Source organism: Coturnix japonica, chromosome 19 (genome assembly GCF_001577835.2).
Source record: "Coturnix japonica isolate 7356 chromosome 19, Coturnix japonica 2.1, whole genome shotgun sequence".
NCBI classification, from domain to species: domain Eukaryota; kingdom Metazoa; phylum Chordata; class Aves; order Galliformes; family Phasianidae; genus Coturnix; species Coturnix japonica.
The window spans coordinates 6,648,349-6,673,185 of NC_029534.1; the positions used below are offsets into that span (position 1 = coordinate 6,648,349).

Genomic DNA, 24,837 nt, shown 5'->3' on the forward strand with positions numbered 1-24,837 from the left:
AAGATTGACTCCATCCATTATGTATCTTCACATCTTAATTAATTTTGCTTCATTGACATGTTTCAATTGGTCAACACTTCCAGTTAACTTCAAGCTTCTCTAGATTCTTGTGGTATAAAATAAAGCATTGTACTTTGGTTTTGTTTTCATAATTCTACACACAAACCTCCCAGAAGACTTCTGCATGTGCTTAACCTCACACTGTGGATTTGTCATTCCTTTAAAATCAGCAGCAAAGGTCCCATCGTTCATCTGCTTTGTATTAGCTGTGTTTCCATTAGGAATAGATATATACATATGCATAAAATGAAAATAGAACGCACAACTGGGAAAATCGCACTATTAACTACTAAAATTAAAAATCGAACATTTAAAAACACTAAAAACAATTCGATAACAGCTACACATGAATTAAAGGCTGACCATGGGGGCTGCTGTGCCAAGGTGGGAGGCTGAAAGTTCACAAACCACAGTTGCAGAGATGAAACCACAGTCCTGTTTACTGATTAGGGTCCTGATAGCAAGATTTAAGCTCGAGTGTTCCAACTTCAGCTGGTAAACAAAAGCCTTCAGCCACATGCACAGTACCATCTGATAGATCTAACTGTGGCATCACTTTGCAGGCTTGCAGAACAGCCAGAAAGGTGTGCTGGAGTGATGTTACTTAAGGCATGCTGAGTATAGTTTGAAAAAGGAATTGGAGAAAACTGAAAGATGTTTGATGGCATTTCACTGTGCAAATGCAGAAACAGTTTCTCTATGCTCTTGCTAAGACAAACAGCTCCTTATCTCCACTTTATAAAGCAGAGTGCTGAGGGTATTGCAAAATTTGGAAGATCACAGCAAGCTATTTCAAAGGTCATAAAGCAAGAGAAGGGAAAAGCAGCAATTCATCGAATTACATCAATCTCAGGCCAGGAAAGTAAAACCAAGCGAGTATTTTCTAAGGCCTTATCACTGCCTTGATCTCAGGAAGGAAAACGAACTCTGAAGAGATGATGCCACAATTGTTATTGCATTCCAGAAGTGCATAAAATGTGGGTAGCCAGAGACTCTTATGGAACAAAGAAAGCAAAAAAAAAGGTTGTAAATACAACCCTAGGTTGTAAATACAAACGTGTTCTTCCGATGACATTATAGATCACGACCAGTAAAGGTTTAATGCTGACTTCTGCTTCAACAGTTCTCATCTGTGTCAGTAAAGACATTCAGGTTCCCCAAATTCTTTTTATTTTTCTCCATTTTTATACATAAAATATATTACTGAAAGCTGTCAGATGAAAACTCTCCTGATTGAAATCTCTACAGAGACTTTAGCATCAGTGTCTTGCATCCCCCAAGCTCTGCAAGCACTCGCAATGGCCTTGCAACCGAAAACAAAAGGTCATCACTCAACAGATGCCTCATAATGAGGAGCGCAAGCAGCGCAACAAGAAGAAACTTCCATAATGGGACAGGGGGCTGGTCTCAATTATTGCAGTGAACTGAAGTAATTGAAGAAGTACAGAACAGCATTCTTCTTCAAATTAAAAATTAATCAAATACAAAAAGTAGTTATCTTTAAAAATGGACTGTTTTCACCAAACCTATTGTAGGTGGGTTGTTCCACGTACTGGATTTGGTCGATTAGATACAGCTCCACACACAAATCAGCCACTTCTAATAATATCCTCCACAGAGGTCAACAATTCAACTTAGCGCTAAACTCTTTTCTCTGATACAAAAAACAGAGTAAGAAAAAAAAAAAAAGAGCTATTTCCTCCTTTTCTTTTCTTTGCAAATCTATGCATTTTGAAAACATGCAGCAGTACAAGGATAAACAAAGGGTTATACTTTATGGGAAGGAAAAGCAAATTGTTTTTCTGCTTTCCAAAAAAACAGCTGGAGTCAGCAGAACATCATCTACCAGGCAAATGAAAAGACAGACACAGCGTGACCTACCCGGCTCGGCCGCCCAATCCCTGCAAGCCCAGCTCTCTTAAAGATTAACTTCTATTTCTACTAAGCTTCAAAACAACTGAGGAAAAAAATCCATTCTAAGCAACAACAGCAGCAATTTTAGCATGTTTACAATAAGAATGAACATAATGAGAATGCAGAACTAACTGTCAAGAAGACCAAAGTATCCAAGTTTTAATGACAGTATGGAGAGGTCATCCAAGAAAAGATCACGATGGGAAAGTCCTTCCAAAAGTACAGCAAATCAAGCAAGTACTAAAAAACATGAGACCTTACAGTGAGCCTTACGGGGACTATCTCCCATGAAAACACAGGAAAAAACTATTGGAGATGCTTTAAAACACTTTTAAGTACACAACTGTCGTCTCTCTCTGTGCTCTGTAAGGACACACACAGGAAATACACTACTTAAAGCTGCGAAATGGCAGAACTAGAAAAACACTGTTCTGATAGTCTGAATGAATCCAAGCATGATCCCTTCTCTGGCCTCAGCAAACCCCTGCGCACAGCAGCTCCAGCACTGTGTCCCCACACAGGGATAGCATGGGTGCCCCAGAGCCTCCTGTCCTGGGCTGTGGTCTTCCCGGTCTGACCTACATCAGTGTGGTACCATAGGTTGATTCTTCAACACCTCAATTTCTGTTGTTCAGCTTTTTGTGATTAATTGAAATGGGAGATTCCACAGTTTCTTCCTGTTGTGCTGTATTTCTATATTTGTTTTTACTGATTACATAGGAATCCTAGAAGTTACTTCAGGCTCTCCAAAGAGCTATACAAATGTTTGCTTAATGAGTGACTGAAAAGAAGGTATGTTGATTTTCCATTACTTTTCAATTACTTGCATGACAATCTGCCACACTGCCCATCACAAACACAAACACCTCATCTTCTTAGGCTGAAAATTCACATAAATACCCAGTTCTCTCATTCTGGATGTTTCCACTGCTGTATGCTCCTACAGAAACTAAGACTCCAGTCCCTTTCTTAAATTGTTTTCAAGAGACTCATCTCCTAGCTTCAGTAATGTCCGTGTGAATACAGAGACAGCAGCCAAGAAGAGAAAAGCAACACATGCCTCTCCCCCTCTTGCTTTTAAACAAACAGCACGTTGGGAAACACTGCTAGGAGAAAAAGGACTATTATGCAGTCACATCAGCCATAACAGAGATTAAGGCAATAAATCACAAGCATGCCTCTATTAAATGCAGCCCTCCATCAAGCTGCACAGGTTTTTCATGAGAAAGAAAAAGCTTAAAAATGAGATAGAGAAATAAAATCCCAGTAGGAGATGCAAAGCTGGGGACTGAACTCTGCAAAGATTTCTGATGGCCATAAAAACTTGGTGGTTTGAACTTCACATCCAAGCAAGCATTCCTTGGAATCCCCCAGGCAATCATGTGCCTCCAGCAGCCCCATTCTCCAGGAGACTCTTAAGAACAGCACCATGAGATCCAGCAGCACCTTCATGGGCACTGTGCATCCCAAAGCACAGATGTGCCCCACCCTAAGAGATGCTGCACACAAGCCAAATATAACACAACCAGCACTGCCTGTTGGAAAAGATACCCATGCAGGTGGACTACTGCCACAGTTCAGGCTGCAGTGTTCCCATCTGGTCCCTCTGCTGCAACATCCTGCACTGCCTGAATGGTTCTAAATGAAGGGTGAAGGCAGCTCCGATTGCTGCAAAGCGTTTAAACATGCAGCAGAAGGCAATGCTTCTCTCTAGAAAAACCTGACACTAAGTCAGAGCATGACTGAACTAAATCAGAATTTACTTTCTCTTTTACCTAAGCCACACCACCCATAGCTGATCATGGTGCCTTCCACAGGGTACTGCTGGATTTCCTTCTCAGGCTGCATTACAGCACGCTGCAAAACACCTTGCTGCAAACTGATGTGCAAATGAACACAGCAAAGTGAATCAATGAGTCAAATCAGAAGTGCCCACAGGTGGCCTTTCTTTCCTCAGCTCTCATTGACGTCCCATGCACCAAAACAATCTCAATCTTTTTGGTATCAGCTACAAGAATGTTTCTCATTCTTATCAGGCCTTTTCTCTTCACTGCGTGTTCCACACCTTGTATCTCAGAGGAATGCTGACTTCCACTCATTGGCTGTAGCTTATAACCAATTAGCAATTTTTTCTATGTTTTATGAACTACACAGCACTGGGGCGTAAGGAAGTTACAAAATCACTTTCAGAACTGCAATCCAAAGCAGCCAGAAAACAGATCCATGACAAAGAGCACAGAAAGGGTACAAAAAATAAATAACGGGTAGAGTGATACCCTTGTTGAAGGGGAATTGTTTATTCCAAGGCAAACATATAATATAAGCTGTTTTATCTAATATTTTCTATTTGTTTGTGCTTTTTTTTTTTTTTTTTTTTTTCCAGCTTCACCAAGCAAACCAAATCTATTTGTTTATAAACTGTATAAAGAAATATTGTTTATAAGATCCTTCGGGTTCCATCTAGATGAAAGGCCCCATGTAAACGTTAGTGCTCTCACACTGTCACATACTTTCCAAAACTCCGCTATTGTTTTTCTACTTCCTTCTGTTTAAGTATCACCCATAAAAACAGAGCAAAAGAGCAAACCAGCAGGATGCACCCTACTGTGAAATCATGCTTGCCATCCAAGGCTATTTTTTTTTTTAAATAATGATCTTGGTGTTATCATCAGTACAGCCACAAATGTTCCATACGCTGCTATCATCACCCCTTGCAGGGCAAGGCTCTGATCCACTTAATGTTCACAGCAGCTTCAGTCCTGCAGTGTGTTAGATTTAAACACATACACCTGCACGTGTGTTTGTGTACATATATATACATACATATATAGCTAAGATACAATTCACAGGAATGTTTGGCTTCTCTTCACTGATTAAAAAAAACCCACTGTGAAATGTGAGCTTTCTTCCCATCTGCTTCAGGACTTTTGATCTGCACTGAAGAGCCTCCCCCTCCCCAGGCCCAGAAATCCTATCAATTATTATACCATGTGGGATGTCCAGGATAAACGCCACTTACTGATCACAGCTGAGAAGGGGATTGTACATTCCTCCAGAAGTTCTGTTTGTAACTCCTCAGGCATTAAACCTTCTCATGAGACCTTCACTGTTTTTACTTCAAAGCAAAGAGAGCAAAACTGCTCCCCGTGTGCCTATCAGGGAAAAGGAATTCTAGCAAAGCTGACAAAAATGTTCAAGAAAAAAAAATAAAAGGCCAAGATGATTTCCAGATCAGACCTGTGACAAACTGAAAGCAATGTATTACTTCTTGCATGTGAACATTCATGAAAGTATGAATACCACATCCAAATTGCAGAATGGAATATCAAATGGTTTTTTTCCTTATTCTGAGAGATGCAGGTATAGGGTGTATTTAACATATACCAAATAAGTTTCACTTGAGGCTGAGCAAGTCTTTTGAGACTTTATATACAACAAAGTACTCTGACTAAAATCTAGAAAATTAGCTCTTAAGGCTCTAGCTGCACAGCATCAATAGACATGTGGTGCCAGCTAATGGCTGCAATAACTGTCTTCATCCCTGGAGAATAATGGATGGAGAATATATCAATAGGAGGAGTGGAAGGGCCAGAGAAACTGAGCAGGCACTTGTTATCGGACACAAAGATGATGCCACATGTATGATGTTATCTGTGATAATCCTTACTTAGGGCCCAGGGGGTGGGAAGGATATTCGTTATAGAGAAGAAAGTATCCATCAGGCCATATTCATAATCATCAATGTTCCACTAAGTAAGCATTTTTGGAAGAGGGTTGTGGGAGCACTGATGTAATAGAAATCAATGAAATTCAGCTTTTCTGCATCTGTTCTTTAGAGCAAAGTAGGAAGAAGAGCTTGTACATCACTTTTGTCTCCGACTGTTCAATCACAGAGTACTCAGAAAAAGACTGAAGGAAATCTTGTGTAAACTCTTAACCACTTAAAAATCTGTTTTCCACACCTTGACACTCACAGCTACCAAAAGGAAGTGCATTTTTATTACAGGCATCAAACTAATTTCTGATGCTTGGCCACGTGAGCACTTAAAGCAGCGCAGGTTACAAAACTGCTATTTGGCTTTATGCACCCCTCCATGCAAATCTTTTCTTAGTGAAACTGAGCTGGATCCAAGCATAGGCACAGCAGCATGAAGTGCCATAGGAAATCACAGCCTCAAGCCCTTTGCAGAATGAAGTTACGCCTTTCCTTCCTTAGCAAGTTAAAAGACCTCACTGAGTAGATCAGAGGACATCCTGGTCTTTTTCTATGACTACTCACAGGAGGTTTTCGAATCAAGTTTAAGCAGCTGTAACTCAAAACACCAAGAGTGGAGCACCTGTACACTGATCCTTCTCACAAGGCTCTGCTGGCTGGTGGCCATTCCAGCAAATCCGTATTTTTCTATCTAATCACAAGCACAAAAATTAAAACAGTTATAACTATACCAGATTTGCTCCATTGGACCTGAAAAATCAGGAAACACAAGAGTTAAACATTCCAACGGCAGCACGAATTTGACCATGTTCTACATCCTGAATATTTTATGGTATATTTATTACAACAATATATTAAGCTACACATTTAACCACAAAAACAAAAACAGAAAGACAAATACTACTCATGTGCAACACAGCTGCTTTAGCATTGCTGAGGAACATCAAACTTCAGAATTCCTGACACTGTTTTTAATTGTACATTCTGCATGTAATTTCTATGTGTAAATAGTCAACCAAATGGGCAAAAGCTTCTGCTTAATTATGTTTGCATTGCAGCTGTCTGCGTGAGGTTCCAGGGCTCCCACGCTACTCAGCTGATATGAATGGAAGATGTGATTTGCCCGTCACCACTAAGTCCTCTTTAAAAAACATTTTCTTTTTCCACACAGTAGTTTACACAGTAAAGGAAACATCTTCAAAGGCCCACTGATCCCATTTTTATATTTTTGACCTTCTAAGCCATCACTTCTGACCAAAAGCTGTCAGCTAACACAGCTGAGCATCTTCTCCATGAAGACGAATCCTCTGGGCAGCGCTGCTGTCATACTGCCTGGGCTGCAGTGCACTGGGATGGCCCCAGGGGAACCAGCCAACCCTTCTGCAGGGATGCTCCAGGCATGGAGACAAGGAGGCCTACAAGACCTTTTGCTAAGCTGCCTTTCCAGAGATTTCTCCTTCTCCAATTTAAACTGACTCTGCCCTTTTCTATATAAAAAAAAGCAAAACAAAAAACTCACAATGACACAAGAGTCCAGCTGCTGGCTACTTGACCCACTGTCAGAAACCAAAGCAGTTGACTAGGTAGAGCATTTGTACAAAATTTCAAAGACAAAGAGGCGTAACTTCAGCCTCTAAAGATGTATTCCTGGGTCAACGAGATTTCAGCACATCCAGAATCCGCAGCCTTCAAAGTGCCAAAGCACAGCACCTGCTTGATGGCACGACTTATTAAGGGCAACAACGAAGATTCCAAATGCTCAGCACATGCTGGCACCTGCCCTGGCTCCAGAAAGGCGCCAGGGAATAGCACACATGGTGCAGTGCTACCTGGGCATAGGTGTGTAAAGTGGGCACAGGGAGGGCTCTGTCTCCATATGCACAGGGCATAATGTGGGCTGCGCATGGAGCACCCCAAAGCAGGGAGAAATGTTGGGAACATCCTGGGTTTCTCATGTTACCAACAGCACGACTGGAGAAATACAGTGTGAGCTGTGACATCTCAGAGCTGGGATTTTCATATCAGAGCTGCGCTTATCCTCTTTAATTCCACTGCTGTTTCACAGAAAGGCATGGAAATCCAAAAGTTACAGCGAGGAACAGGATATCCCCGTTCCTCAAAATACAGTTAAACAAATTCATTTCTAAAAACATACTAAAGGGTGGTTTTCTTTTGCTTGTTTGATTGTTTTGCTGTTGTTTGTTTTTTTTTTACCAGCTACTTCAACTAGAACTGTTAAAATACACATTTAATCTAGATGTGTTTTTTGTTTGATTTGTTGGATTTTTGTTTTTTACCTGCAGTAAAGCAAGGCTCGTACTCTGCCTCTCTTTGGTGGAGTAAAAAAGAGAAGAAAGGAACACGAGGACAACACAAGTCCCTTCCCATCTGGTTCTAAACACTGAACCCAAGCAGATTCTTATGCATCTTACATCCACGTATAGGAAGAAACTGACACCTATTGGCAACTTTAATATTACTGCATAATGGTGCTCCAAACGATTACAGGACAGAGCTTCTTGTAACCAGGTTTTTCTTGATACACACAGAAAACACAGAAAGATAATTGAGAACTTTTCCATTTGAAACTGAAAGTACACCCAGGAAATTTCAAGTTTCCTTTTCAACTGCAAAACATCAATTCTTCCAAACTAAATTATCATCTTGGAATAATGCACACATTTTAAGTGGCAGTTCTAACTGACAGACACTAAGACTACCTACACAGATTACAGTTTAATTCTTCTGCAGTGAATACCTCCTTGGTGTTCACTATTACAAAGACACACTGTCTGTGAGCAGGTAAATTACATCCTTATCTTACCTATATCAGCAACAGGTCAGAGTAAAAGCAGCAGAAAACATACCACTACTCTCTAGTAACACGTTGATTACTTGGTTACAGATGTTGGGACAGCAAAGGGACACTTACTGTAGAGGAATAGCTGTTGGAGAGTCCTGTCTGTTACAATCAATTGCCCACTACTTTGAGGCAAGCAATAAGCTACAGCAGGATACAAGGGTCTGAGCAAACAGTTCCTTCAGGTTCAGGATATATGTAAAGGTATCTGCAAGCAAATACCTACCTGTGGTTTTACTACTACAATACATTACTGACCTATTTGAGCTCTGGAGCCTGATGAAGTAAAGAAAAACAAAAAAAACCAAATGCATCTTTAGCCTAAGGAGTAACAGAACATAACAAGAGTACAAATTGCTACCTGTTTGTTCCCAAAGTGTTGCTGTCAGACACAATCCAAAATTCAGAACTTGAACTCTTTGCACGTATTTGTGCAAAAGGAACAGAATACTTCAGCCACCCCGTGACATCAGTGCAGGTGCTTGCCAGAACCATGAGAAATTAACTATGGCAACAACACAAGCAAAACAACATGCAAGAGCCACAGATCCACAGAGTAACACCTGTTGGTTTTTGAAGCAGCAGATTTCCTTTAGCCTTGGCTGTAGCCATGGAGACCTGCAGATGCTTTCAGGATTTAGAAGTAGAAATGTTTTTAAAATCTGGTTTATCTCATGTCACCTCAGAGCAAAAGGACTGAACCCAGAGTTATACGTACTTGTCACAAAGAATTTTTTAGTGAAAGTGCAGCTGTCAAAGGCGGCGATTTTCTCTTGCAGGACTACGACGAGTATTCTGAAAACAAAGAAATGGAACGTGTACTTTAAACATTAAATGCATTGGTTTAAAGATTCAATATCTAAATGTAATTATTTCAAAAGCATCAATATAAATTCTGCTGTGATAAAGTGCCAGGTTACCAACACATGGCAGTTATTGAGGATTCTCTCTCATCCCAACCACATAACCTTCATTTCAGGAAGTACACAGATCTGATACAGAACAACACAGCGTATTTATGATTACCTTCTGCAGTAAAAGCTCCATTAGAAAGAAAGAATGGAGTTGCAAGGATCCTGAATTACTTCCAGTGACTCAAATAACGAATCAAAAATTGGTAGAACACAAGCAAAATTTGAAATAATCCCATTGCCCATCAAATTGCAAATTCATTAAGCCACTGTATTTTTCTTCATTAGAAACAGGATTTCTTTTCATACCAAGATCATCATCACGCAAACCCGTGATAAATTTACACCAATTAGAAAAATTACACGGGCATATTTGTGACTTCACTTGAACGTGCACACATTTATAATGTAACAGATCTGTTCTTCAGCTGGATAAAAACCCATGACAGCTGTGTGTGAAACACCGCACTGCCTAAATGAACAAGGGCCAAAGATGCAAATTTGGAAAGTACAACATCTTCCAAGTTTAGTAACTTCTCAGTACATGTCCTTTAGTAAATGGTGATGCTAACTGGCCACATGCCTGCTTCAAATAGCACCAACAACTCAATGAGAGGAACTGAGATATCCTAAATGTAATTGACTTAAGATTTTTTATTTCCTTGTTTCTTCAGTTGTCAAATGGATGCTTCTCCATCCCTTTCCAAGTTATAAAACTCCATTTTATGTTATAATTTCTGCACATGACTTAATATTTGTTTCAAACAAAATAAAGTTTCTTGTTAAAGCATTTTCCATCACCTAAAACAAAGGAGTGGAAAACAATAGAAACCTATCAACTCTCACTCCTTTCACAAGACTGAGAAAAAAGTTACTAAATGAATAATGGAAAGACTTTCAATGCATGTGCAACTGTAATGTATATATAGAAAACCTATGTATATTTGATTGTAATATTTCCCAATCCTGTTAGATTTTTCTTTTCTGCTCTTTGTAAGAGTGCTGTCATTCCCTATAAATGAAACCAACCTGATGGACAATTCTAGACTATAAATACATAAATAATAAACAGTTTTCCCTTCTTCTGCTACTCAAGTTTTATTTTAAATCCCAAACTTTGGACTCCATTAGCCCATTGTATGGTTAACGCACCATTAGCACTGCACTTGGCCACATTTAATGCATTTTCATTGTGAAATTGTGAGCTTTCTGTGGATAATAACAGAATCTGATATGTTCCAGAAAAGCAGCTACCCTGAATACAGCCACACGGCTTTGAAGTAGCTTTTGCATTTTTACCACTTAGGAAAAGAAACATTAGACCTTTTAGTTAGGAGAGACTTTGAATGATGATTTGCCTTTTGACTGTTTTCACAATTGGATTTTCCTTCTGCTAGGAGGCCAGGCTGGAAAGATTTACTATCATCACACTGTACACAAGGGAACTTTAAATTTTTCAAGGGACAGTTGCACAGATAAGTAGTGAACTACTTCTGACAGGCCTTTAAAGGAGCAGGGACCAATTCCTGGCATGTAAGTCAGCAACTCAACTACTGTAGTTGATCTATTTCTTGATATAATGACCCTACCCACACCTTATGGTGTGTAGATTGAGTGAGGATAACAAGCTCTACCATGTTCTATTTCTTTACAGACATTTATACCACCAGAACTTCATTATATAATTGGTTGTGTTATTAAAGGTGTTTGCTCAGCATTACTGTTTTTCTTCTGTTTCTTTTTACTTGACCTAATTTAAGACATTAGCATTTAAACTGGGTAGGAAGAAGCATCAAAGCAGCACATATGATGGACTTGGGTCAACAAGTTCTACCAGGAGTACTAAAGGATTATCACAAAATATCATCATGCAAAAGATGGATCCTAAGTTTTCCGGTCTTCTTTAAAAACATACAGTAAACTACAGGGGTATTCACTTTTCTATGTCCAATGTTTAGAAAAATCTGATCCCATGAGTGCATAGAATCAAGGTATTTACAACCTGATATTCAGTCTTCCAAGTCAGAAATTAGCTGACAAGTCCAACTAAGAAATGCTTTGTTACTTTACTCCGGAATTGTTCTCCATCGAGCACAGTTTATGATAGGATTTTTTTTGTGGATATGCAGGAAGGCAATGCACATGGCAAAACAATGAAACACAAATGAAAGAGACAAACCCTACACAGCCAAGTTAGGCACCACTCAAACTGTGATCTAATTTCTTTATCTATCGGCAGAAGACAAAGGATTCCACTGATTCCTATTCACTCTCATCACAATTAAGGGAAGCTTAAATGATTTGATATGCAAAATGCTTTGCTCCAAGGAAAGGCACTGGAGAAGCATACTGTTGTATTCAAAATATTACTTGAGAAACAGCAAACAGAAGCTAAGCTTGCAACAAAATAGTAAAACCAAGGAGCGCACATACCAGAAACCGCATTCATTACTGAAATCTTGCATGCTTTAACACAGAAAGTTATATAGTAAACATCCTTACCTTTTATTGCAATGCAGATCATAAATAGGAGTTTTGAACTGTATAGACTTGACCATCTCTCCTGTTCGTAAAGAATAAAGGTCCACACAGCAGTAAGGTGGGCTTGTGCTAAAATGAATAAAGAAACATGGGATTTTAACAGAAAGAAGGAATTTTTGGAAAGCGATTTTCATATTACTTCAGCAGGACAAAATAAAACTTCATACTTTCAGCCATAAAAGCATAACACTGATGAACACAGGATCAGAACAGTTTCCTACATTTAGGGAAGGTATGATTACAAACTGAGTTACAATATCCACAGTGGTCAAGAACCTGTACTGTGCAACCAATTAGCAAGCACTTGGTTTCCTTTGTCCCAAACTAAGACTTTGGAACATCAGATCTGACACAAAATACGAATCATTTAACAGACATGAAGTTTTTAGGCTACATTTAAGTAATTTCAAAAACATCTTACAGAGAAACATTTCCCCTTAAGGGAATACTTCATTCTGTGCAACAGCTGAGCCATATGACTATTCGTTTGATAGAGATGCATTACACAGAACTTACATTACATCTCTGATGAACTTTTGTTTGAGTTATATAGATCTTTTCAACTGCTTCATGGCACTTTTATCATTTAAATATAAATAAAACTCATAGGGCCATTTCTTAATAGAAAGGCTTGCTTTCTTTTGAGAGGGGAAGTGCTGAGTGTTCCGATAGGGCTGAGGAAGGTAGTGGTGGAAACCATTTTACAAGCTGAGGAGAGGCTTTGATGTGGCAGTTCTTTTCCATAACACCTTTTTTCCACTCCAAGAACACGTTAAAATGTTGGCTTCTCCTAGGTCAACGAATATGAAGCAGCACAAATTGCCAGCTGTGCAAACATACACTAAGTATTGGTGAAGGAGGGTGTTTCCCCCTACCCCTATCTGTTTTATTTTATGGAGTTTAACACAATTCCTGACACAACACTCACTTCTCCTTTGGATCTGCTCAAGTTGTTCAAGAATATTCTGGAAAAGAGTACAACCCCCATATGTTTACCTTAAATGTTGTGAGACAACAAAATCCTACATACGATATGTACACAGCAGAGAACCAACGTGCGAATATAAGCAGAAAAAGACAACAGTCAAAGAAATAATAGAAAAAATAAATTTGACAGTTTGCCTATGGAAATTCTTCCCAAAATACACATTTTTCTAGGCATACACTCAGGCTAATAACTCGCGGGTGCTATTTCCTAATTATAAGCACTTCAAAGGCCCTCCAAAAACACTTTTTACACATTAAGACTCAAGTTCAGTTACATTGTGTTGGAAACTCATTGCTGCTAGAAAATACAGAAAGTCACAGGCTGCATCTGTGTACAAGCTTTTCCTGATATAAATGCATTGAATACTAAAAGAAAGTTATTATATGCAAGGATCGTTATTTCAAAACCAGGAATTAGACAACTTTACGTAGCTAAAATTATATTTGCATAAGTGAAATCCATTATTATTTCCATTTAAGCTCATATGGAACATAACTGCCATCTTAACTGTTTCACTGGACATGCACATAATTACATGACTACAATTCAAAAGCACGCATCTCCTAATACACACAGCACCCTCAAAATTATGGGGAGCAATCAATCTTGTGCTCAAATGAGTAATTTTTATTACATCATGCCTCTCCTTTGGCTGCTTGTGAGAAAATTCTACCAATTCTTTTTGTAAGCTGCGCTGGCGAAAAACCAGCGAGCTTTGAATTCAGTGCTAATGATGAAGTAGTTGTGTGGACTGGGCCAAACGTACTCTGAAATTCTATGCAGCTCCAACTCAACTCCTTCTTCCAACAGTTTTATTTCTTTTCATTCCCTGGTACACTGCAATCTATGATCAGAAAATGATGCGCCGCATTGTTGGTACTTCTTTTTAATTATTTTCTCAAATATGTATGAAGTCAAGGTCAAATACATTTCAGAAAGCTCCTGGGACTGAATGAGGAGAAACAAATGGCAATAGCCAAAAAAAAGTTAGACTTATATTTCTTTCTTGCTCCATAATGTTTGTGCTCCCGGCAGTATGGAAACCCAGCTTTACCACGAGTCTCCAGACAGCTGAGGATGCTTGTCTGAGAAAGAAAAGAGAAAGACCCATCTTGGCCACGGGCAAACACTTCAAAGATGGGAGGGTTAAAAAAAATAAAAAGAAAATAAAAAGACTTATCTCCTTACCATTCCCTTCTGGTTATTAACCACATTTCCTCATCAACATAATGGCTGTTACAAACATCATTTGCTACTACAGCTCTCTCAATTCATTAAACATAGAAACATTCATCAAACTAACCCAATTTCAATTTCTGAATTCCACTCTAAAAGCTGCGCTGAGATCAATAGCTTCAAGATTTTAATTTCATTTTTCAACAAACCCAAAAAGAACGGATTCTCTAACTCTTCAAAATTTAACTCCTTCCCCAAATAAATTCTTTTTTGACTACTCAAAAAATGTGAGTCTTCTGAATGATCTTCCTTTACCCTTTTTCATATCTTTCAGCTTGCAGCGAAATCAGTACTTCTTAAATAGGAAAATGAGGATTAAAGACACAGATCTAATCATTCATTTATGTGTCACAGCACTTAGAGAATAATAAGAGCATCATGATTAGCTTACGCTGCTCACAGTCAGTAATAAGAGCTCACCCTCCCCCATTTCAGTGATGTCAGCTTGGTGGGTTCTGTTCTTTCCCTTCACAGACTTTGATATGCAATGGATTCTATATTGACCCATTTTAGCTTATTAAATTAGCAGAAAAATAGCACTTTGTCCTTTCTTTTCCCCTCTGAAGGGAATTCTCCCACAGGTTAGTACACCAAAAGGGCTTATTGAAAGGTCTAACAAGCATGGAAAGAAAGAGGGAGCGCAGAAACTGAGCAATAAAGGATGTACAACAGGGCTGCAAAAGCTACAGCTGGTTTGCCATCACACAACTGCCACATAATACAGCTTTTATTAATACTCCTCTGACATCTTTGTAATTCCCAACCTTCTTGAAACAGAATGCAGGGATTTCCATCACCAACATAGCAGAGGAATGCAGACTCAAGTGCGGTGTACTCTATGTTCTTACAGTTAAAAATCTAGAATAATCTGGACACAGTTTTTAAAAGCTTGAAATCTCAACTTCTTTTTAACTTATTATTTAAGGTCCATAAGAAATCAAATCTTCCAAACTCAAGCATAGAGAATGAATGCATTTTGTCTTCTTAAATATCACTTCGGCCAGACATTTTATTATTCTGTTATGTTAATGAATAGCAAAAAGACTTCCACTAAGCAAGACACTTTCACTTCAAAACACCAGTTAAACAAAAAACGGCTGTGCTCAGTAAGATAAAGCATCATTATCAATAAATATTCTGGAGTCTGTTGCAGAGCCTCAAGAAAACATTTACTTAGGCAAGATGCTCTGTGTATAGCAATGTTCTTTATCAAATAAATGCACAATCAAACATTAAATGCCTGAAACAACACCTGAGAATGAAAAGTGTTATCAACAGTCTATTGAAATTTCAGCTGCAAAACCAGATGCAGCCAAAGAAAAGCACCAAAAACATCACAGGTTGCCAGACAGAGCCTAAAAAATTTGCAAAATCATCTCTTGCCAATCAGAAGTTCTCAGAACCTCAGAACCGTATGATACCAGAAATGCTGCATCTCGCTCTACTTCAGGAACGCAAAATGAACATTCATGTGATCAAAGGTTTGTACAGACACAGTGTAAATGTGTCTGAAATAAGCCAGCCGATGGCCTATGACAACAAACTACCGCTATCAAACAGGAAACAAAGCAAAGGGACCTCTGGCCAAAGAGCCTTCCTTCTGATAATCTGCAGCGCCGATGGTTCGTGCTTATCTCGTTGGTGAGAAGAGCTCTGGTCATATTTCAGTGTACCCGTGATGGTTATGTAAAGAGGAAAGATTAAGACAGGAATGTGACAACACTGGTTTTTACAGTCTGGTAATTACATTAAGTCTGTCACAAATAAAATCCTTCCAAATTACTCCCACAGATTATGAACAAATTTTTGCTCTGTATCCTGTTTGTTATAAGGAAGAAATAAGAACAACTATTTCTAAGATAATGAGCAAAAAATGTAACAGTAACTTCAAAACGTCAGCATTAATAAATACACAATAGTGCACAGGTTCTTATATCTTGCATTAGATTGTTGCAGTGCAAGGATAGAAGAAAAGTAACAGATGCCTCGTACAGCTGGCACTTGATTACATCTGTGCTTATGCACCACGACAGAAGTATCACCTCTTCACAGATTTGTTAGCAATGACTCACAATTTATAAGAGCTATGTAAAGGGTTTGCATACAGAGACAAATACACTGTACAAAACACACACTTCTTACATGAAGACTGGACAAGAGTGGTGGAACCAAAGAGAGGTCGTAATTTTCTGCTTCAAAAAAGCCTTTACAGTGCCTCCCTACAAACGGCAAATTCCCATGTAAACCTCACTGTAGAATTATAAAAAACATCTGACGACAAACAGTGTTTGGCTGCCATAGGTATCTCTGGAGCTTTCGTTCTCTCTTCACAGACGATGAGGCCAGAATCCCTAGAAAATGAGATCAAGGGAAGCATCTCCCTCCACCTCCTTTTGCACTATGTATATAAAACGTGAGATGTGCAGCGAGGCCCCTTTGGAACAATAATAAGTCAGGAGATCACAACTTGTTTTATATAGCAACAAAATCATTAAAACAATAGGAACAGCCTTCATTAGGAGAAGTATACAGATGTACAGCACATTGTACCGATTTCCTACCACCCGTACTCCTTTATAGAGAGACTGCAAATTTCTTCTGAAGAACAGTACAATTACTATTGGTCACAAGTGTGTTAACAAAAAGAATTCAAGTGAATTTAAAATGTAAGAAAAGATGTCATTAAAATAAATTACCAATAGTGAGATCACACAAAATGAACGCCTGCATTAATCCAACAAATAAAGAGAAAGCTGTCCTCTTTCAGGAACACATTAGCAGGATTCTAAGCCATATCTGTACCAAAAATAAACTCCCAAGGCATATCACAAAAACATGTTCTAAAGATTCCTTAAGTCAAGCAGTAACTGTTAATTCAGTGGCCAGTCCTTAATTTCCTTTAACAAAGGAGGAGGCAGCTCTCTGCAGACAATCACTACTCTACTACTCTACCCAGAGTCTCTTTTTGGTTACACAACCACATTTGATAGAAGAAGGGGAAAGAGTTTCTTTCCAGATGCAGTGCACGAACTCATCCTTGCCTAAGGTAGCAACCTACAAAGTGCTGTGCGGTGTGTTCCTCCCACCTGCTGGAACTGCACCACATTCAACTCCATCTTCTTCTAATTACACAAAGAATTACATTACATCCGCCTTGCTCTGCACTCTCACAAGGCAGCTCCTTACTGTATTTACACAGGACAAATATTACATGTATTAACAGCAGGTTTCCCAGAGTAATGACCTCCATTTCTTTTTTATAGCCTTCATACTGGAATAAAAATTCCTTCTTGTTCTGTCATGTACATCAGTTCATCAGTTCCCAATGCACAAAACAATACTTCAGGTTGGTGGAGATGTGAAAAACCACATCAGCATAATTATAATGTAACATATAGCCATTAAAAAGTAGTCTTTGATTTAATCACTATTCCAGCTTTGATACTATCAGGTATTATCTGGCAAGTTATAACAACAACATTCAACCAATTCCTACTTGAATTTGATGGGGTTGAGCCATGCAACCGTTCAAGTTACAATTCATATTATAGTTAGCACAAATTATTTATTGTTCTAAGTACAGTATATTTAGCAAGATACTTAGATCAGTAAATTTAACAGCACTCACTAAGCCACCTTCAGACAGCAGGTCACAGGCTTCCAGTCAAAAGCAATTTGACTTTTGCCATGCAGTCATACCACAGTTAACCAATGGTTTACATAAAATTATTAATTTAAACACACGGCAATTATACTGTCAAGTTCTGTCTGTTATTTTTGAAGTTTTGTTTCACAGCAGAAAAGCTCCTTTTTCATCGCAGTGCTTCAAAATGAGGTCAGGTGAATGGTTTTATTATTCTATTGTGCAGAACCATTTGATTTCCAACAACACGACTTTTTACGGCTTCTAAAAATATAACCTCAGGTGTACATCAGCTGCTGCACTGCGTGTTCCCACACATGCTTTACACACTAATGTGAATGCCCAATTAGTCAGACTGTCTTCCTTATACTGACATTCTCCTTGTGACGGTTTATTTGTTTCCATCTCCTCACAGCAGCAGCAAGAGCCCACCTGTGAGACGGCTCCAAGCTCCGACACAGCAGTGTCTGAGATCTCCCAATAATCTCTGTGAGCTGTAGTCAGGCACTGGCACATCAGAGAGAGAGAAGGAAAGCAGAATAGAAGCTGGGCACGCAGCACAGTCACTTAACTGTATACTGGAAGAAGTCCTTCCTGAATCTTTACACTGGGAAGTTAAAGCACAGGATTGGGTTATGATCTTTTAGGAAAATTCTCAGCACATTGGCACCAAAAGGCAATTCTGTTTTCCTGAACACCCCAATGGAGATTTACTCCAATCAGCAAATTTCCAATCCTAGAAGGATCATCTTCTCTTTAGAGGCCAAGTACACAATGTTTCAGAAGCTCTAAGAATTTTTTATTGTTTAGTAAGTAACTTAACCTTGTCTTCAAAAGACTTTGAGCAACAATGGGTGCTCCATCATTAAATGGGTTGTTCCAACATCTAGAAAAATATATTTTTTAAGAAATTACTCCTTCAAGACAGGATTTGTACACATTCTGCTTATAACCACCAGCTTTTATGTCTCTGTCAACAACATTAAAAAGCTCCTTGCACCCATTTATCTTTTCCATAAATCAGGAAGCATTCAAGGCAGTCCAGCTAATCTGCAATAAAATGGAAAAGATTTTAAGCCTTACGTTGCAAGTTTGTTTACCAGCCCTGACACACATTCGCAGTGCTTCTCTGAGCTCTTTGGTACTGCAGCATTGTCATCTTCTTTCTCGAGGATGTACAACAGGATGGAACTCTGCTTCCAGTATTACTGGTTCCCCATGGAGAGCAAATTCATTTTCTCTGTTTCTTTTTAATGCTTCCCCCCCTTTGTTTGGCTTTGTTTTTAATAAACCCAAGGAGGTATTATTTATTCCTCACAACTTCACTGCAGAAAAAATGGTCTTGCTGAGGCTTTCACCACGTAGTTCTCTAAAATTCTCTGGCTTTCTGCATCACAGCTTTCTAAAATGAAAGCTCGAGAACTCAACTCTGTAAGTAATTTTCTTACTTGCATTCACAGCACTTGAAATTCATTCAAAATCAGGAAAAGCAGAGTAGGATTTCTGAGAAAGTGACACTTCCCAAAAATGAGAGCGTAGCAGTGAAACACAAAGCAGCACAGACATTTTAAGTGTACCACAAATTGCAAAAAGCATGGAAGCACTTATTTTTAAATAAGAAAAACCTGTACCAATCCTAGACACATGTTACTAAATCCAATCCTTTAAATACAAATGAGGAAATTATTCAATATGGCACTAAAATATTTGTGTTAAATACGGAAAGATACAAACTTCTCTCTTACATCTTCCTCAAGTATTTTGATCAAATCCATCAGTCTAGAATAAAGTTTCCACCCTCCTCTCACCTCACCACTATTGTGGTCACACCAGAATACAAGGAGAATATTTTAAGTCACCAGTTGTGAAGAAAATGTTTTGTTTGAGGTACAATATAAGTCCCACCTCAAGGGGCAAGAAAATAAGGTACCAAAAGAAAACCATACTGGTTGCCTGTGTGTATGAAAAGAAAGAAAAAATAAATGTTATGTGGCTGGGCCAAAAGAGACCACTAGGCAAGATTTAGTACAGACAGTGTACAAGTAAACTACTCCTTTTCTGAACAAGGAAATAGCTAAAAGAGAAACCGGCGTACTTCAGATCACATGCAACACTGCATCAGGACAGAAAGTTAGGTCCATTCCTTCACCATTGCAATTCTTAAAGAAGTTGAACACTGTTAGAAGACAAAACCTTTAACCAAAAGTCTGATGTAATCAACATCATTCAAAGACTTAATGGCATTGGTGCATCAAAACAAGCTTATTGTAAAGCAATTAAATTCCTGCCCTTATTTTTCACGTCCACCCTCATGAATACGTTCCCACTGGCAACTGACTCTAAAATGTTCTACACTGGACTGTACACGTCGTTCTTTTCAAGGGCACTCACACAATCTGTTAAGTTTTTATCAATTTAATTAAGGAGCTATGGCAAAAGATACCTCACCTTAGAAAAAGCATTCACTTTTGGAAGAGATCTAAGGGCTATTAAAAAAAAAACCAACCATGCCAGAGAATTGCTACATTGATTATATCTACATTCTTTATATGGCTAATCAAAGTAATGAACCAACTTAATATTTGGAATTCATTATTTTGAAGGGGTTGGGAAGTTTTTTTTTTATCTACACATATTTCAGTCTGTTCTTTTCCAGAAGGTTAAAAGCATCAGGTTCTTCCATCAGATCCCTTTCTTCAAAAAATAACAATAATAATCCTATTTGCTGTTAGATTTTGAGCTGGCTTCTTTCCCACTGTTTTATCAGCATCCATCAATCCTCTAGAAGCTGCCATTTGCTGCTGGACACCCAGTCCCTGTGAAGCTTCTCTAATTACCGCCCCAGAATCGGCTGTCAAGTGCCGCTCCTAAGTGGCCAGGCCAGCACTCCCCTCCAGGAGATCAAGTGCATCCACTTACCACAACAACGGAGCACAGTGCACAAACTACACACACGCACCACTAACAGCGTTTATCACAGAAGCACGAACATACAAATCCTCACAAAAACAAGCAGCAAGAGAAGTCCTCAGCTCTTCCTATCCCAATCAAAGCTTTTACGTGTCCACATGGAAGCTACTTAAGCTTTTTTCTTCTTCCAAACAGATGAAGAAAAAGTTAAAAGCAAACTGATGGCTGTAGGCAGATCTGCCACTCCATAAACAGGCTTTGTACAGTCATTTACAAAAAATAAACTGATACAAAGATTAATTGTTCCTAACATTTTACGTAATGTTGAAAGATCAAAACAAGCATAATTACGTATAAGATTTGTTTCAGGGGACAAAGAGCTGTATTTACCTCAACCAAAAGTACAAAATAGAGTCAAGCTTTCATACATCATACAATACAGTAATGTTAATTGAATAGCTATTACTCTGAACTCCATGTGCAGGCATTTTAGGGATATCCATTCATGATGTCTTCTTGCACAATGATTGAAAACAGAGATACCAGGACACAACTACCTCCCTTTTCCTACAAAGAATCGCACTGAGCCATGGGTGAAGGAAGTGATCTCAGTATGTGGTTTGAGCAGCAGGGAGCTCTGAGCTGATCTGGAGCAGGATACTGACAGGAGTCAGCCTCCACAACAACATCCCCCTTGTTCCTAAAGCTTACCACAGCTCTGTCAGAAGAAAAGATGCTATAAATGCTCATCATGTAGGACATCAAAACGGATTCAGTTATTGAGAGAGCTGATAGCTCTGCATTAGATAAGAAAGATAAAAAGTTCACGTCAATACATGAAAAAGTAAACCTACCAAAGGGCAATGCAGGTAGGCAGTTCCAATCTAGCTGTGCACACTGCTGACACAAGGAGGTTACTGATACCATATATATCGCATACCATGGCTCATAAGACTGGCAAAACCCATGACCAAACATAGAATGACAACTTCTTTCCACTTGTGGGGTGGTGAGAGGGAAGAACCTGCAAAGACAGATTTCCTTGACAGTCACAGAACAGATTGAACTATGCAGGTCATGGATTGTTCCAGTTCTGTTCAACAGCCACGATGCTCAGTTTTGTTCAGCCAAACCAACAGCTCAACCTTTGCTTCTGTCTGTAGCATAGGCATCAGTCTGACTGTACAGCAACAAAAGAGGAAAATGTAAGGCCTGGTTTTATCAGCAAATTGGTATTATCACAACTGATACTCTGAGAACAGAACCCTTCGTTCAGGGAGAAAAGCAAAAGGGAAGTGAACCCTTCAAAACACCAACAAGCCCGGCAAGCTCTACCTCACCCTTCAGTTTCATCAGCAGATGCTCTTCCCACATTACCAATGTGCTTTACCAACAGCACACTTCTCCCACCGCACCACCTGCCCATAACATTACTCATTGCTGGAAGAGACTTTCTAGATGTATGTTTTTTTCAATTTCAAAATGCATGAAGCTGCACAAAGCCAAACAACAGCCTACAACCTACCTACATGTAGTGCAGCATGTTGCATTACATTGCTCCATTCCATGGCATGTGGCATGCCTGCCACTGAAGTGTAAAATATAGCACAAGCTGGCTTCTCAGCTGCGGCACGCTTTTGCAGAGAGATTGGAGTGTGACACACTTTCCACTTCACTGAGACATACCACATGTTACAAAATATAGCTGTCCCATCGCATTTTGTGTTAGTTAATACAGGGAGATAAGCAGCATCTCAAGAGATTTGTTTATCAAAAGGCTTATTTGACCATAGCTATCACTGAGGAAACATACATCTGGAGCTCTGCTTCTCAGAGCAGGATCAGTTTTTCTGGTATATTCTGAACCAGATTTTGTTCTGCTGTGTAACCAGACAGTCCTTTTACACAACAGTGATGAACTTGCCCTGGCTATCCTTGATCATTCTATGAGCACATGCTTAACTCAAAAAAATTCCTGTGAATCTTGGAGAGCGTGAGCAAAGATTAACTTCTGAGCAGAATATAACTGCATTTCTGCCATACCTCTATCAAAGATTAACATCTCTATGAACAGCTGATCAAGTTCAAATTCCAGTAGATGCATTTCCTCCAAAAATACCAAATGAAATACACTGAAGAGTTGTCTTGCTCTCCTTTTCCTCACTGTCAAACAAAGCAGAACTCACCACTGACACAGAGGTATGCAATCCGTGTTGCAATAAATGCCACATTGATTTTCAAGTTCACACAAGATGGACTGAGACCAAAAACATAGAAACTTCTTGCGTATCAAGAGACAGCCACATGCCACAGCTTAACAGAAAAATATCAGATTTCTGAAAGCAGAACACAGTGAGCTGATGCTGAAATATCTCAGCTACAGCCAACTTTCACCAAGCAAGCGCAGATGCCAAACAGAGCACTTTGTAAGTGGAGCCACTCACAGCCCCAGCCAGCTCTAGATTTTATAGATTGAGAGTGTGTGTAAAATTCCAAATCTGTGCCCAAGGGTTTTTTTTATTCCTTAGTCTGATTATTTACTGCATTATTTTATTGGTGCTATCTTCTGATCAGTGACCAATGGGGAAGAACTCTTTATCAGAGAGTGTAGTGATAGGACAAGGGATAATGGCTTTAAACTAAAAGAGAGGAGATTCAGATCAGATACTAGGAAGAAATTCCTCATTTCAAAGGCCTTGGCACTTCTGCCCAGAGCAGCTGTGGGTGCCCCAGCTCTGGAGGTGGCCAAGGCCAGGCTGGGCCCCGGGCCGTCTGATCTCTGGGAGATAATGCCCTTCAGACTGAATAGACAACACTGATTACAACTCCTAGTGTTACTTTCTTAAGGCCTCAGATGTAACCTAGGATTAGTTATACTGACAAAAATATTTTATGAATTTAAATTACAATTAATTTTTAAACCTGTGAGCAACCATCCAAAAAGTACATTACAGCCCCTCCTCCAGGTGACACGGTGAATATATTACCTAGTCAGAATTGAAAGGGAAAAAAAGCAAAGGATTAAGCAGGATCTTGCTCAGAGAACAAGCCCTGTTGCTCTTTCACAAAGAAAGAATCTTTTAAATACCTGTTCTGAATTTTTTAAGAAAAAAAAAATAATCCCATATTTTGCTTTATAAATTGTTTCTAAGTGTAATATTTTAAAGCTACCATGTTCTGCTGAATGAATGGCTGATGTTGCATTTCATAAACCAGATCAGAACTAACGAAAAAACACCATCAGATCAACTTTTTCTTAACTACCACCAATCACTGTGTCTTAATGGTCTTTTTTCTCACTTCAGATACATAAAAGAATCTAACCTGCATATGAATGTTACAGCTCAAACTCATTTGACTTTTCATCCGTATACTAAATATTACTTTAGGGAAAAGATAAAAGAAAGAAACCACGAAGGACTGCAGAGAGCAGCTGCTGGAAGAGAGCAAGTGGCATTTATTAGGGGATGCAAAGTTCAACCACTGTCAAGTTGTAGTGAATTAGTCAAGAGGCAGCAGTTGTGTATCAATGTAGATACGGGGCTGCAATGCAGGTTGTAATTAGCTGCTCACACTATGAGCATGAAGTAAGCCGTTATACAGGAAAAAACATATTAAGCAGCATCTTTGAATTGAGTTTGGATCTCCACCGCAGTGTTGGAATGCTCAGAAAAAGGAAAAACAAATAATCCCAGAATTTCTAACACCTTTGCAACGCACCTTAAATCCTTCTTGCGGAATATAACAGAAATCACTGCAGAACGTATAAGAAAAGAAAATACAACCCTGAACTGTTCTCTGGGCCTGTGTCACTTTGATTTATAACAGTTATTTCTAAGACAGACAAAAACACACAGATGCAAACAATTACTCTATTTTTGTAGGCAACAAGTGAGGTGGGTGGTAACTGAGAAATTTTGAAAAATCCTGTCACAATATTCCATTTTTTCTTAAGTAACCCTCATCACACAACAAACGCTCGCCACATCAGAGACTTTCCAGGGCCTGAAGGGCCGCTTTGATTCCAGACCGCTGCAGGCATTAGCGGGGACGTAATTA

General features: G+C 39.1%; 1 protein-coding gene across 10 annotated transcripts in view; it reads right to left on the reverse strand.

Annotated features, from left to right (window-relative positions):
* BCAS3 (BCAS3 microtubule associated cell migration factor) overlaps positions 1 to 24,837 on the reverse strand; it is a 299,242-nt gene that overhangs the window by 246,458 nt on the left and 27,947 nt on the right. For all 10 annotated transcript variants that reach the window (XM_015880750.2, XM_015880748.2, XM_015880754.2 and 7 more), the window contains exons 8-9: positions 11,963 to 12,070; positions 9,268 to 9,344 (exon numbers count right to left, since the gene is read on the reverse strand). In XM_015880750.2, the coding sequence (XP_015736236.1) occupies positions 9,268 to 9,344; positions 11,963 to 12,070 (185 nt within the window). The remainder of the gene's footprint in view (positions 1 to 9,267; positions 9,345 to 11,962; positions 12,071 to 24,837) is intronic.